Genomic DNA, 14,737 nt, shown 5'->3' with positions numbered 1-14,737 from the left:
ATCTGTATTTGAGAGGAATAGCCATGTGGAGTTTGGATCCTTACAGGACTCAAATAAAAGCATGGAGCCTGGTTAGACAGCCGGTTTTGCACATATCCAGGCAAGGGATGATGGCGAATTAGACCTCAGATGGGTCACCCCGCAAAAAATCCTGAGGAGTCATTTTTTATGGGGTAGACCCTCTCATGCTAGGCTTTCAGAAAAGGTCAAAAGAACAAGAGAGAAGAAGAAAGAAAAAAAGAAAGCAGCTTGCCGCTTCCCTTACCAAGCTTTTGTATTTCCTTGTTCCAAAGAACCACTAGTGCAAAACCCAAGCAGGGCTGAGGTTCTGGTCTTTTTCTGTAGTTGTGATTTCCTCTTACTTTATGAGTTGACCCTGGTTGTTATGAATGGTCCCACACTGCCCTATCTGGACTCGCCTTTGGATTTCTTACCAAGTCTTCCTCCTCTCTTCTCTCCTAAATCAGGTCGTGGTATTGGGGGCTGGGGGTGGGGCGTTTTCACACAGACTTGAACCCCACTATGGGCTACAGGTCAGGGCCTCAGGGCACACCCCGAAGCCAGAGGTCTGGCCTGTGCCCAATTCTCACTTCCCTCTGCTCTTCCTCATTTGACCGGTGACCAGATGGACAAGGTCCTTCCACCAGCACCCAGCGCTTAGCATCAGAGGACCCACTCCACCAACTGGGGAGCAAACACAGGGCAGCCACAGACTGAGGTGGGAGTTTTAATCCAATATGTACGATTTTTAATCTTCATCTTCCTGGGGTTGAATGGAAGAGGAAGTGGCAGGAAGGGTATCAAGTCTGTGTGGGTGGTAAGTGAAACTTTCCAAAGAGATGATTTTTTAATGTTTTTATTCCACGTGAGGAGGGGTGCCACTGGGGAGGGGTCAAGCCTGAAAATGTTCGGATGGTGTCTATGGAGTTCAAAAGTGATTCTGGGGGCGCCTGGGTGGCTCCATCAGTTAAGTGTCCGACTCTTGGTTTCAGCTCAGGTCATGATCTCACAGTTCCATGAGTTTGAGCCCGGCATCAGGCTTTGTGCTGATAGTGTGGAAACTGCTTAGGATTTCCTCTCTCTCTCTCTCTCTCTCTCTCTCTCTCTCTCTCTCAAATAGATAAATAAACTTAAAAGAAAAAAGAAAAATGTTTAGGGGCACCTGGGTGGCTCAGTCAGTTAAGCATCTGGCTCTTGATTTCAGCTTAAATCATGATCTCAGGGTTCAGGGTTCATGGGATCGAGCCCCTCACTGGGCTCCTCTCTGACAGCACAAAGCCTGCTTGGGACTCTCTTTCTCCCTCTCTCTGTCTCCCCCTGCCCCCCCACCCCCACTCATGCTCTCCATCTCTCTCTAAATTAAAAAATAAAAATGTTTTTGATGGGAGAATAAATGAATTATAGGAAGGTTTATTAGCTATTTGTTAAATTTTAGGCAAATAAGGAGTATAATAATTGTCTTTGTCGAAGTGGTTTATTTCATTCTCAGGGATATCAGATTGAAAGCTACCAGGACATTGCTTATGAGGCTCAGAAAGGTTAAGTATCTTCTCCAAGGTAACACAGCTAGTAAGAGATAAAATATGATTTTGAGCCCAAGTCTGGCTTAGAATGCTTATGCAACTTACATCATTTCTCAGGCCGTGGTTTCCTGGTGCTTAAATTGAGGATGTCCCCCCAAACAAAACAATACAAAACAAAATGAGGATGCCCCTTTCATAGGCTTGCATAGTAGTGGAAATACTATATGTTAATGAAGGTCAAGTGTCTGGCAGTTGGCCTGGTGCACAGCAGGCCCTCATTTGACATTGTTTTGTCTCTTCCCTGGTACCATGTGAACTTAAAGAGGGGTTTGCTTATTCTCATGACAGGACTCCTAGGAACCTGGCGGATAATAAATTTTGGGGAGGCAGAGACCACAAACCCCATCGAAAGAGGGAGCTGCTCTGCCCTACCCTGGCCAAATGTTGCCATGGAGGACATCCAGCCCAGTGTTTCCAGATCATACCATCTACATTTTTCTTAAGTGGCATCTTCTGATTTCTTTTTTTTTTTTTTTAACATTTATTTATTTTTGAGACAGAGAGAGACACAGCATGAACGGGGGAGGGGCAGAGAGAGAGGGAGACACAGAATCGGAAGCAGGCTCCAGCCTCTGAGCCATCAGCCCAGAGCCCGACGCGGGGCTCGAACTCACGGTCGGTGAGATTGTGACCTGAGCTGAAGTCGGATGCTCAACCGACTGAGCCACCCAGGCGCCCCGCATCTTCTGATTTCTAATGTCATCAACTAAAATTTATTCATAAGCATTGTTCTGACAAAAAAAAAAAAAAATACATCCACAACTTTTCAACCTCTGATTTAAGCAAGTGACAAGGGCAGTCCTCTCTATTGCTTAGAGGTGATCAAAGCAGTACTCTGGCCTCCCCGAGGAGGCATCCTCCCACAGAGGAAAGGGCTCGGTGAATACTGAATATGGATGTGCCAGTGTGGGCATAAAACTGTAGCATTTTTTCCCCTCCGGTTCATCTGCATTGCCCTTTTCCAGCTTGTCTTATGTGGCGACTTGTCCCTTCACCTACTGGGATGTTTGTTCATTCCCCAACCCCCCAATCTTTCTCTTGGCTGTTGTATTTGTTGATCAGTGATTATGAGTAGATGACTTCTCTATATTAATGATATCATGTGGGGGGTCCATCCTTTGGAAACCTTTTGTTCTGATTTAGGTATAGATACCTGTGGTATCTTACAAAGATGCTTTTAGTTGCAAGAAGCAGAATCTGACTCAAGTTAGTTTCAATAAGAAAGAAGAAGTGGCTTTATTAAAAGAATACAGAGGTGTTTCATGGAACTCAAGAACAAGAATTCACCCGAACCAGCCGAAGTGACTACGAGTGACTAGAAAGACGTTAGGAACCCAGACAGCAACTCTCTCGAGCTTTCCCTTTCAGATTGCATGATTTCTCTTGCCCCCGTCCAGCTGCTTGTCTCCTTCATTCTCTCTGCAGACTGCTTTCCGTTTTGTCCACACACCGCAGCCCCTACAGCAACCACTTTCTCATCCTCTCCGACCCAATTCCAGATTCTCGGGACTGAGGCTCTGATTGGCCCAGCTTGAGTCAGGTGTCTGTTCCCTGGTCCAATCAGCTGAAGTCTGAAGCTGAAGGGCTAGGACCAAGTTGTACAAACATGGCCACCACTGACTGTGATTGTAATGAGATGGGCAGACATGCACACACACAAAAATACATTTACTATTTAATTCTCTAGGATAGAATTATGCGTTGACAAAAGGAAAATTGACTAGTCTGAGCAAAGTATGATGGAAAGGGAAAAAAAAGATGCTTTTTTAAAATCAGGAAATAAAATACATTGGGATTATGCGATAACAGAGTAACTTAAAATATTGTACGAGTTTGGGGCGCCTGGGTGGCGCAGTCGGTTGAGCGTCCGACTTCAGCCAGGTCACGATCTCGCGGTCCGTGAGTTCGAGCCCCGCGTCACGCTCTGGGCTGATGGCTCAGAGCCTGGAGACTGTTTCCGATTCTGTGTCTCCCTCTCTCTCTGCCCCTCCCCCCGTTCATGCTCTGTCTCTCTCTGTCCCAAAAATAAACGTTGAAAAAAAAAGAACTGTTTAAAATATATATATATATATATATATATATATATATATATATATATATATATATTGTACGAGTTTGACATACTCCTTAATGGATTCATGTTGTATCAGTTGATCTTTTGAGTATTTGATTTTTCTCTTTCCATAGTACATGTTTTTGAGGTTTGTTTGTGTGGGTTTTTTTTTTTAATACTGTATTTTATTTTATTTTTGTCAACGTTTATTTATTTTTGGGACAGAGAGAGACAGAGCATGAACGGGGGAGGGGCAGAGAGAGAGGGAGACACAGAATCGGAAACAGGCTCCAGGCTCTGAGCCATCAGCCCAGAGCCCGACGCGGGGCTCGAACTCACGGACCGCGAGATTGTGACCTGGCTGAAGTCGGACGCTTAACCGACTGCGCCACCCAGGCGCCCCATGTGTGGGTTTTACCAAAGAAGTAAAGTGATTTGAACTGACGTATTTATTTCTTTCTTCCCATTGTATAGGAGAGTATTAAAAAAGATGACTTTTTTTGTTGTTGTTCAGGTAGACCTTATTTTAAATCTTGCTCTGGCTTTTTTCTCACTTAGGTAATGTCCAATATAACAATATTCAAAGCAAACCATTTACTCTGAATTTTTGGAAAATATGTATATATCTATATCTGAACATACATGTAAAAACAGTCTGTATGGATGATCCTCAAACTGACAGGGTGGTGATTTCTACAGGTAAAATGATTTGTGGAATGTGAGTTAGTGAAGGGGGATCTTTGTATTCTATGTATTGTTTAAATATTTGACAAAGAATATTTCCCAGTATTGCAATTATAAGTGACAATAAATATAATTGGAAATTTATGCTGATGGATATTGTTCTTAACTATGTATCTTAAGTGTTTGTAATTGTTCTTAATTATGGTAGTGATATACTATAAAAGGGACAGACGTTTCAGAGATGGAGACTTTCAGTTTTAACTGTAATGTCATCTTTTCCTTTACAATTATGCATGTATTTTATTTATTAAAATACATCAATGAATATAGGAATTTTCCTTTGAAAAACAAAATATTGATTCAGTGATAAATGTAGTAGTTTCCTCTAGGAAAGAAATGAACTTTTCATAGTATAATCTTGTATACACTATATAGACATTATTTTTTCAATATATTGGGTTGTCTTTGCTTTTCATTCTTTTTTACATCCAAGAGTAAATTAATTAATTGATTGGTTGACTAATCCAACAGCTAATGCCACCTCATGAGTCTGTCTGTGATCGAGGCTGTTGATTGACTCAACTGAAGGCATTTTTAGGCTGAACACATCACATGTAAAACAAACTATAAATCGAGGTCAGGGGGTTGCTTGCCAGCCCCAGCACTGATGCCACTCTTGCTATCTTGTCCCCACAGATGACAGAAGGCAGACACTGCCAGGTGCACCTTCTGGATGATAGGAGGCTGGAGCTGCTGGTTCAGGTAGGTGTTGCCCATGAAGAGACAGCCCATACTGACTGGTTCCCTCTGTGAGCCTCATGGCCTCTGTTGAGGCTACTCACTTATGTGTGCCAATAACTTGGGATTGTCTGAGGGGCAAAAGGACAGCTGCTAAGTCAGAAGACTTGGTCTACCTGTGAGAATAATTATATCCTGGGGATGTGGATTGGAGACCCTTGGGTTCTAATCTCAGCTCTGACCGTCAGTAGCTGTGTGACCCCCAGGAAGTAGCTTTACTTCTCTGAACCTCTTGTGGGTAAACGGAGCACTGTAATCTTTCTCCGAAAGGGTTATTGTCAGCTGCAAATCTGCATCCTGCCACTTTGCTGCCACACGGCAGTGTCCAGGTTAAATACCCCACTTCATCAGCTGTGCACCGGGATTGAGACTCCTTACTTTCCCTCAAAGAATTATGGCTAAAATCAAGCTAGATTACATATGAGAATGAAATCTTTTTGTAACATATATGGAGTATATGAGTGGTGATATTTTAATTGTTGATCCTTCTCTCTTCATTTACTCAACACTGTGGACCAAGGACCTAAAAAGAAATTGTGGAAATTCCCTTTGATAGCCACACTGTAGCTATAGCCAGAACTCTCTCCTTTGACCAAACCCTAAATTCTTCTCCCTTCTGTGGCTCGTTTCTCACCCACTATGCATAGGCTTCAATTAGAATAAAAATAGTCAACACTGTTTAGCCAGAGTGGACCTTTTAGTCCAGATTTCTGCCTGTTTCTTTCTTTCTTCTTTCTTTTTTTTTTTTTTTTTTTAATCATGACCATTCTTTCTTCCCCAGCAGCAAACATCCAACTCTCAAACCACCATAATGAGCCCTAAACTGTTTGGCTCTAAGTTCAGAAAGAGTCTATGTAGATGCCCTCTTGCATATCACCCTTTTCTTCCCTTGTTCCTGCAAATCAGGCGTCTGCTATCACCCGGGATGTTCCCCCTGATTCCAAAACATGCATTTTGCCACCAGGCCCAGTGCTACTCAAAAGTTCATAGATTAGATCCTTCTTCTAAGTGTTTAGGAAACACTGGTGACAATCGTATATACAATGGGTAAGATCACTCCGTCTCAAGAGAGAGAGATGAAAAGCGTAGGCTTTGGAATCAGACAGAACTGGGTTCAATTCCCTGACCTTACTGACTATAACATCAATCTGGGTGCTTAGTTTTTCTTGACTTTGGCCCCCTCATCTATAAAAGGGCAATAAGAACCCCTATCTCATAGGCTCATCCTGAGCACAAAGTGAGATAATGGATAGAAGGAGTTTGGGACAATAAATGGTAACGAGTAGTAGAGTCATAGTTTATCTCTGATCCCACAGCCTTGGGTCTCCAGCCTCTTCAACTGGCACCCTGCAGGCAAGATTATTCCTACAGTCCACGTAGTGAGGTGTTTGATATTCTTTGTCTTGGTCACTAACACCATAGTGCCTATAAAAGAGTATTTTTTCAGGAGCACCTGGGTGGCTCAGTTGGTTAAGCATTCAACTCTTGATTTTGGCTCAGTTCATGATCTCATGTTTTGTAGGATTGAACCCCATGGCAGGCTCTGTGCTATGGGACTCTCTCTCTCTCTCTCTCTCTCTCTCTCTCTCTCTCCCTCCCTCCCTCTCTGCCCCTCCACTGGTGGTGCACCCATGCTCTCTTTCCCTCAAAAATAAATAAAAATAAACATTCAAAATGACTTTTAAAAAAAGTATTTTTCCAAAACATCATCATGTTAGTAAATACATTGTCCCCTGGGAGGAAAAAGTAAATTACTGGACTGAATGGCAAATACATGAAACTGACGATCTCATTGATGTTTCTATTACCATTTCTCCCCCCGTCCCAATCTCTTGGAGATGGTCTATAGTAGATTAACCTAGGCAGCCAAAGGGGGCAGATATTTAAAAACAAACAAACAAAAGCTGCTTTGAACTATTTGGGGCAGAGAAGGGTGGTAGCAAAAAGAGAGTGAGGCAACGAAATTGCTTTTCTGATAACATTTTATTTTGACAGCCCAAACTTTTATCAAGAGAATTGCTGGACCTTGTGGCTTCACATTTCAACCTGAAAGAAAAGGAGTACTTTGGAATAACATTTACGGACGACACGTAAGTCTTTTAGTAACGTTCATTTCTTTCCCTTTCATCTGGACTACCTACTCACTGTCATTCACAATTAGCAAAAAATTGCTGGAAATGCCCCAAGAATTAGAATATGCCCTGCTTAGTTAAATATTGTTTAATAACAGGATTTCTCTCCTAGGACTATTAGTGGAAAGGGAGAAGAAAGGGAATATTGATCATTTTTAAACATGAAAATATTGCCCTAAGTGTTTTAGAAATTTGTTTTGTAATGAGGTTGTTATTGTTGCTAGTACATCTGCACATTTTTTTTTAATGTAGATGTGTATGATTGATATAAACACTAGATTTTTGGGGTGTGTGGGTGGCTCAGTCATTGGGCATCTGACTCTTGATTTCTGCTCAAGTCATAATCTCACAGTTTGCAACATCAGCTTTGCGTAGGGCTCTGCATGAGCCTGCTTGGGATTCTCTCTCTCCCTCTCTCTCCGCCCCTTCTGCTCGTGCTCCATCTCTCTCTCTCTCAAAATAATAACCATAAAAAGAAATACTAGATTGTTATTCACTCATATATTGAAATGAGAATTAATGTCTTGGGTGTTGATGGCAAGAAAGTTTAAAGGCAGATGTGTGGCCCACCTGAAAAATACTGTAGAGTTTTAATACAGAATAAACTTTTCCAGTTCTACTCAGGTCCATTTTATGTCATCTCTTCACTATCTTTTTTTCTTTTACCTTCATTTTTTATGTTAACTTGGACATTGTATATATTTATCAATAATTTAAATGCTTTCTGAAATGAGACCTATATATAACAATAAAATCATAAGAATTTGGGGGCACCTGAGTGGCTCAGTCAGTTAAGCATCTGACTTTTTGGCTCAGGACATGATCTCACGGTTGCTGGGTTCAAGCCCAGCATCAGGCTGTGTGCTGACAGCTTAGAGCCGGGAGTCTGCTTCAGATTCTGTGTGTGTGTGTCTCTCTCTCTGCCCCTCCCCACTCATGTTCTTTCTGTCTCTCTAAAATAAAGAAACATTCAACATCTATAATGCCATTTTAAAAGTGTATAAGGATGAAACGATTGCTTAGGCTTCAAAGACAAAATTTGTTGCATTTTGCTGGAAGTCATTTTGTCAGGAAATAAATAAATAAATACTACAGTATAAATAAATAAATAAATAAATAAATAAATAAATAAATAAATAAACAAACATTAAAAAAAAAAACAAATATAAAATTCAAGAAAATGCATTCCAGGCACAGAATATATTGGCCTACCAGTGAGCATTCTTCTTGTACTCTCCAAGTTCAAATGTTTCTTCAGTTCTTTAGTTTAACCAGGCAGAAAATAATCACAAGAAGGGGTTACTTTTTTTTAATATCTTGCTTCTGATTATTTCCAGCCTAGGTGGGCCACTAGCCTAGGACCCACCCCCACCCCCAACAACCCCCCACTCCCCGCAGGAAATGCCATCAGGCTCAGGACTTGGGCTGGACAACACCAGGCAATCACTTGCTGGGAGACACAAAAACCTGAAAATTTTGATCCCAGGCCCAGGATGCTTCCTGAATAGGGTTCCACAAACCAGAAAGAAAGTAAACTAGACATCACTCATCTCACTCAGAATCACAAAATTATCAGTTCACGCAACAACTATTTGAGACCCTATATGATCAGTCCTCTGCTGGGTGAAATAGGAAGGGCAGATAAACCTCTAACCACAAGCTCTTCACTGGAAAGACAAGGCTTTCATGTGAATCAGTGATTAGACGCATGCACAAATACACACACACACACGCACACACACACACACACACAGGTTGTAAGTGATTGTGAATGCAACAATAGCAAATAGAATATGGCGAAATCCTAAAATACATAATGGCTAAGTTATATGGTTAAACTGTAAGTGCTGTAAGCCCTAATTTAGAGAGGTCACATAGAATAGAGACAAAAAGCATGAATATTGGAATAACTTACTCATTCAACAAATATTTCTTGAGTGCTCACCAATTGCCAGCCATTGTCCTACGTTCCAGAGATTCAGCTGTGCACAGCAGAGACAAGGTGCTTGCTTTCCTGGAGCTTATATTGCAACGGTGTGGTCTAGCAGAACAAACACATAGATCAGTGAGAAATCACTAGAAACGATACGTGCTTGGAAGAACATGATCAAGGCCATGATCAAGAAAGATTGGGGGGGGGGCAGTTTTAGATCGGTGGACAAGGAACACTTCTGGGAGGTGACATGTAATAAAAAGCAAGAACCAGTTCTGCAAAAGTTGGAGGGCATTCCAGACAAAAGCCAGTGTGAAAGCCTTGAGGTGAGACTGAGCTAGACTTTGGGGGGGGGGGCGGTTATTTTGTAGTTTTGAGAAAGAAAAAAAAATCCACTGTGACTAGAATATAGAGAGTAAGGAGGAAAGTGGTGCAAGTTAAAGGTTGAAAGGGAGGCAAGGAGTAGATGTTTTAGAATTGTGGTAGCTATGTGATTTTAGGCCAGTTACTTAACATCTCTGACCCTCTGCTTTTCTCATCAGTACATCGGGCATAATAATAGTACCTATATAATAAGGACTATATAGGACACGTGTAAAGGGTACTAGTATGATGTACTGTTAAGTCAGGTCAGGCGTGCACAGGCACCCACTAAAAGGAAGCTGTCATGCTATTTTTGGTACTGGCAGTAAGTTCAGTGTCCAGAAAGGGCTAAAGGAGGACTCGAGTGCAATTCACACAAGAGGATGACTACAGGGGTACCTGGGTAACTCGGTTGGGCATCTGACTCTTGATTTTGGCTCAGGTCATGATCTCATGGTTCGTGGGTTCAAGCACCACCTCGGGCTCCATGCTGACAGTGCAGTGCCTGCTTGGGATTCTCTCTCTCACCGTCCCTCCCCCACTTGCAGGCTCTCTGTCTCTCTCAAAATAAATAAATAAATAAATAAATAAATAAATAAATAAATAAATAATTTTTTTTAAAAAAAGAGGGTAATTACCAATGGACAGTGCAAGGCAAGTAGACTTGGGGTAGAGTGGAGAGGAATGGAAGATGACATTCCAGGGAAGACTTATTCTATGGGCCAGTGCATGAGCATGGTAATGTATATGATTACACGGTGGAGCAAGATATAAGACGGACAAGATCATAGGTGAGTGAGCCCTGCGTGTCACATAGATCCTAGGCCACTGCAGGATGTTATGCCCAGGAGTTACATAATTTATGACTGGTGTTGCAAGTTCCCCAGGCTACAGTGTTCATGGTGGGCTGAAAAGGGGGTCCTGGCTACATGGATGGCTTCTGGGAAAGCTCCCAGTTCAGGTGAGCATAACCAAGCAGTGCATAAATCGGGCATGCAGATATCAGACTTTCTCTTCAGAAGGAAAAGGAATAATATGAATGACTTTCTTTAATGCCTTGGGCCACCCTCCCCCTCTTCTCTTCTGGGATTTCTTTCTAAATCCTCTCCTGAGAGAAGAAAGTCTCACTCAGGCGCCTCCTCCAGCTATCTCCTTTGGCGACAGTGGTTGATGGTTATAGTCTTTCCAAGAAGCCTGGCTCCAAACTGTCCTCTGTGTACTCCCCTGCAAGTGACAGCAGAGTCTATTTTTGAATTATGACCAGTTTGGAAGGTGTCTTCTGGCTCTAGCTGTGTTTATTTTCAGAAGAAGTATGAGCAGGGCTTGGGGGGGATGGGGGTAGATTTGGCCATTTCCACCTTTCTGGGGAACAGGTCTGGAAAATTGCTTCTGTCTAAGGGTGTCTCTTTGGAATGTCTTGGTCACAAGCCTAGCTCTTTTTCTTTGTCTGGTAAATATTTTTGGAAAGTATTTTCTTTCAGCACTCCCTTTCCCCCGCCCCCCCATAAAACCACTGAGTCGGATCCCTCCCAGGATGCTGTCTGAATTGTATTTTCCAACCTAGATGCCACATCAGCCTTTTGCCTTCAGTGAACTTCTCTAAACAGAGTAAGGCAACGCTGAGGGGAACATTTTGTCAATGAAACTAGCCACTGTCTATGCCCTACTCCACAGGCCAAGAAGAGAAATGGAAAAATACAGTTGTGCCATTACATAAGAAAGGTAGTGATGGTGACCAACAAAAATAAATCCGTGGCCCTGCTGGAGGGCGGGGTAGAGTTCCTTGAGATTATGCTTGGAAGTACCTCCTGGTGACCGGTGTGCAGAGGCAGTCTTTCACCCCTAGAGGGCACTCTCGCCCTCCTGAGATAGCCGCCTTGAATTTCGCCATAATGGTTCCCATCTCTTCAACTCACTTGATTTTTTTTTTAATTCCACTGTTTTGAAAGGCTTTGTTGAATAAGCTTTGTTTATAAAGAAATAAATAGGTTTTACAACACAGTTGTGAGTTTTGATTACCATCCCGTTCGATGGATGTGAGATGAGGGCTTTTTGACCCATATACTTCTATATATACTTCGTCACCCTCTCGCCGAAAAAGTTTGCTTTAGGGTTGACCTGCGTGCACAGTTTCTTAGAGGTGAATGTGTAGATTCAACTTCGTGAGATACTGATTAGATCTAGAATATTTGCTGATGGAAAAATTTGAGAAAAGCAGGTTAGAAGCAATAAGTGCTTTTTGATCTCATTTTAGTCTCAGAGACTGTAAAACAACACGTTAACCTTAATTATATCTCAGTGATAGAGTTATGGGTAGTTTTCCATTTTTTGTTCTTCTATTTTTACTTTGTTGTGAGATTATGGATGGATTTTTTTAAGTTTATTATTTTTTTGTCATAATCTCTACACCTGATGTGAGACTCAAACTCATGACCCAAGATCAAGAGTTGTATGCTCTTCCAACTGAGCCAGCCAGGTGCCCCTGGGTAGATTTTTTAAAATATAATATTTAATTTATCCTTTAAAAAATATTTTTATATTACATATACATAAATGTGTTTTTTATAAAAATCATTTAACAGGATAGTTGAAGCCAGTCCCTTTTGATTATCGTCCCACTCCAAATGTTGCAGTTTACTCTAGACCTCTCTAGAACTATAAGCATTTCATCCATAGATAATGGTGTTTTCAGTGTGCATCTTTGGTTAATATAATTGATTTATGCTGTATATGGTATTATACAGTTTGCTTTATTCATTCTTGGACATGATTCCACGCAAGTTCATGTAAATATACACTGTGCTTTTTTAATGATGCCACATCTTTCCTATATAAAAGCAAGAAAAATGATTCAAAATTAGTCTCATTTTCCCTAAAAACTTTTGAGACCTGATACTATATGCTATTTTATGTATTTTAAGACATATATTTGAACATGTCTGAAGTTGGCATATGTCTTTAACTCAGTACCATTCTTTTTTTTTTTTTTTTTAATTTTTTTTTTTCAACGTTTATTTTTTTATTTTTGGGACAGAGAGAGACAAAGCATGAACGGGGGAGGGGCAGAGAGAGAGGGAGACACAGAATCGGAAACAGGCTCCAGGCTCTGAGCCATCAGCCCAGAGCCTGACGCGGGGCTCGAACTCACGGACCGCGAGATCGTGACCTGGCTGAAGTCGGATGCTTAACCGACTGCGCCACCCAGGCGCCCCTCGATACCATTCTAAACTGCATGAAATACAGGGGAAGAATCTCTTACCTTCTAACCCCCATGTTTCTATTTTTTATGCATAAAAGCAGTATTTCTAAAAACTTCCCCTTATATCATTTATATCAGCTTATTTATCTTTGTAATAGTCCTCCAAGTAAAGCTAGGGACAATTATCATAAGCCTCATCTTAAAATCACAGAAACAAAGACACATTTTTTCCAGTGTTGAGACTAGTAAGTGACAGAGACCAGCCCAAAGTTATAAAAGCTGATTCAACCCTTTAGTTTCCTGTATCCAGAGTCTTGTACTCAAAGCCCTGAACTTAAGTCTTAACTTTGCCACCTTTTTTGCAACCTTATTGTAAAATATAGCTGTAATATGTAAAAAGTTCCAGGTTAGGTGGCACAGAGTAGTTACTCGATAATGAGAAGCCCTTCTTCTTCTCCTTCACTTTCTCTTCCTTACCCTTCTCCTCCTTCTCTTGCTCTTCCTCCTCCTCCTTCTTCTTCCTCTTCTCCTGCTCCTCCTCCATTCTCCTCCATTCTTCTCTTCCCCCTCCTCCTCATTCACTCTCCTCCTCCTCCATTCTCCACCATCTCCTCCTCCCCCTCCTCCATTCTCCTCCGTTTTTTTCCTCCTCCATTCTCTTCCATTCTCTTTCTCCTCCTCCTCCTCTTCCATTCTCCTCTTCCTTCTCCTCCTCTTTCACGCTCCTCCTCCTCCTCCTCCTCCATTTTTTTCCTCCTCCATTCTCTTCCATTCTCTTTCTCCTCCTCCTCCTCTTTCACGCTCCTCCTCCTCCTCCTCCATTCTCCTCCATTTTTTTCCTCCTCCATTCTCTTTCTCCTCCTCCTCCTCCTCCTCCTCCTCCTCCTCCTCCTCCTCCTCCTCCATTCTCCTCTTCCTTCTCCTCCTCTTTCATGCTCTTCCTCCTCCTCCTCCATTCTCCTCCATTATTTTTTCCTCCTCCATTCTCTTCCATTCTCTTTCTCCTCCTCCTCCTCTTTCACGCTCCTCCTCCTCCTCCTCCTCCTCCATTCTCCATTTTTTTCCTCCTCCATTCTCTTCCATTCTCTTTCTCCTCCTCCTCCTTCTCCTCCTCCTCCTCCTCCTCCTCCTCCATTCTCCATTTTTTTCCTCCTCCATTCTCTTCCATTCTTTCTCCTCCTCCTCCTCTTTCACGCTCCTCCTCCTCCTCCTCCTCCATTCTCCATTTTTTTCCTCCTCCATTCTCTTCCATTCTCTTTCTCCTCCTCCTCCTCTTTCACGCTCCGCCTCCTCCTCCTCCTCCTCCATTCTCCTCCATTTTTTTCCTCCTCCATCCTCTTTCTCCTCCTCCTCCTCCTCCTCCTCCATTCTCCTCCATTATTTTTCCTCCTCCATTCTCTTCCATTCTCTTTCTCCTCCTCCTCCTCCTCGTCCTCCTCCTCCTCCTCCTCCTCCTCCATTCTCCTCTTCCTTCTCCTCCTCTTTCATGCTCTTCCTCCTCCTCCTCCATTCTCCATTTTTTCCTCCTCCATTCTCTTCCATTCTCTTTCTCCTCCTCCTCCTCTTTCACGCTCCGCCTCCTCCTCCTCCTCCTCCATTCTCCTCCATTTTTTTCCTCCTCCATCCTCTTTCTCCTCCTCCTCCTCCTCCTCCTCCTCCTCCTCCATTCTCCTCCATTATTTTTCCTCCTCCATTCTCTTCCATTCTCTTTCTCCTCCTCCTCCTTCTCCTCCTCCTCCTCCTCCTCCTCCATCTCCTCCATTATTTTTCCTCCTCCATTCTCTTCCATTCTCTTTCTCCTCCTCCTCCTTCTCCTCCTCCTCTTCCTCCTCCTCCATTCTCCTCCATTATTTTTCCTCCTCCATTCTCTTCCATTCTCTTTCTCCTCCTCCTCCTTCTCCTCCTCCTCTTCCTCCTCCTCCATTCTCCTCCATTATTTTTCCTCCTCCATTCTCTTCCATTCTCTTTCTCCTCCTCCTACTCCTCCATTCT

The 14,737-nt window shown here is 42.5% G+C and overlaps 1 protein-coding gene across 13 annotated transcripts in view; it reads left to right on the top strand.

Annotated features, from left to right (window-relative positions):
* FRMD4B (FERM domain containing 4B) overlaps positions 1-14,737 on the top strand; it is a 324,897-nt gene that overhangs the window by 197,984 nt on the left and 112,176 nt on the right. For 12 of the 13 annotated variants that reach the window (XM_045493504.1, XM_045493497.1, XM_045493503.1 and 9 more), the window contains 2 exons: positions 5,017-5,082; positions 7,114-7,208. In XM_045493504.1, coding sequence (XP_045349460.1) covers positions 5,017-5,082; positions 7,114-7,208 — 161 coding nt within the window. Of the gene's footprint in view, positions 1-708; positions 818-5,016; positions 5,083-7,113; positions 7,209-14,737 lie in introns of those variants that run through there. The other variant, XM_045493508.1, reaches the window with a different exon arrangement.

This window comes from Leopardus geoffroyi, chromosome A2, assembly GCF_018350155.1.
Source record: "Leopardus geoffroyi isolate Oge1 chromosome A2, O.geoffroyi_Oge1_pat1.0, whole genome shotgun sequence".
Classification (NCBI taxonomy): Eukaryota; Metazoa; Chordata; class Mammalia; order Carnivora; family Felidae; genus Leopardus; species Leopardus geoffroyi.
Note: the sequence above shows the minus strand (reverse complement) of the source record. Positions and strands in the feature narration are given on the sequence as shown.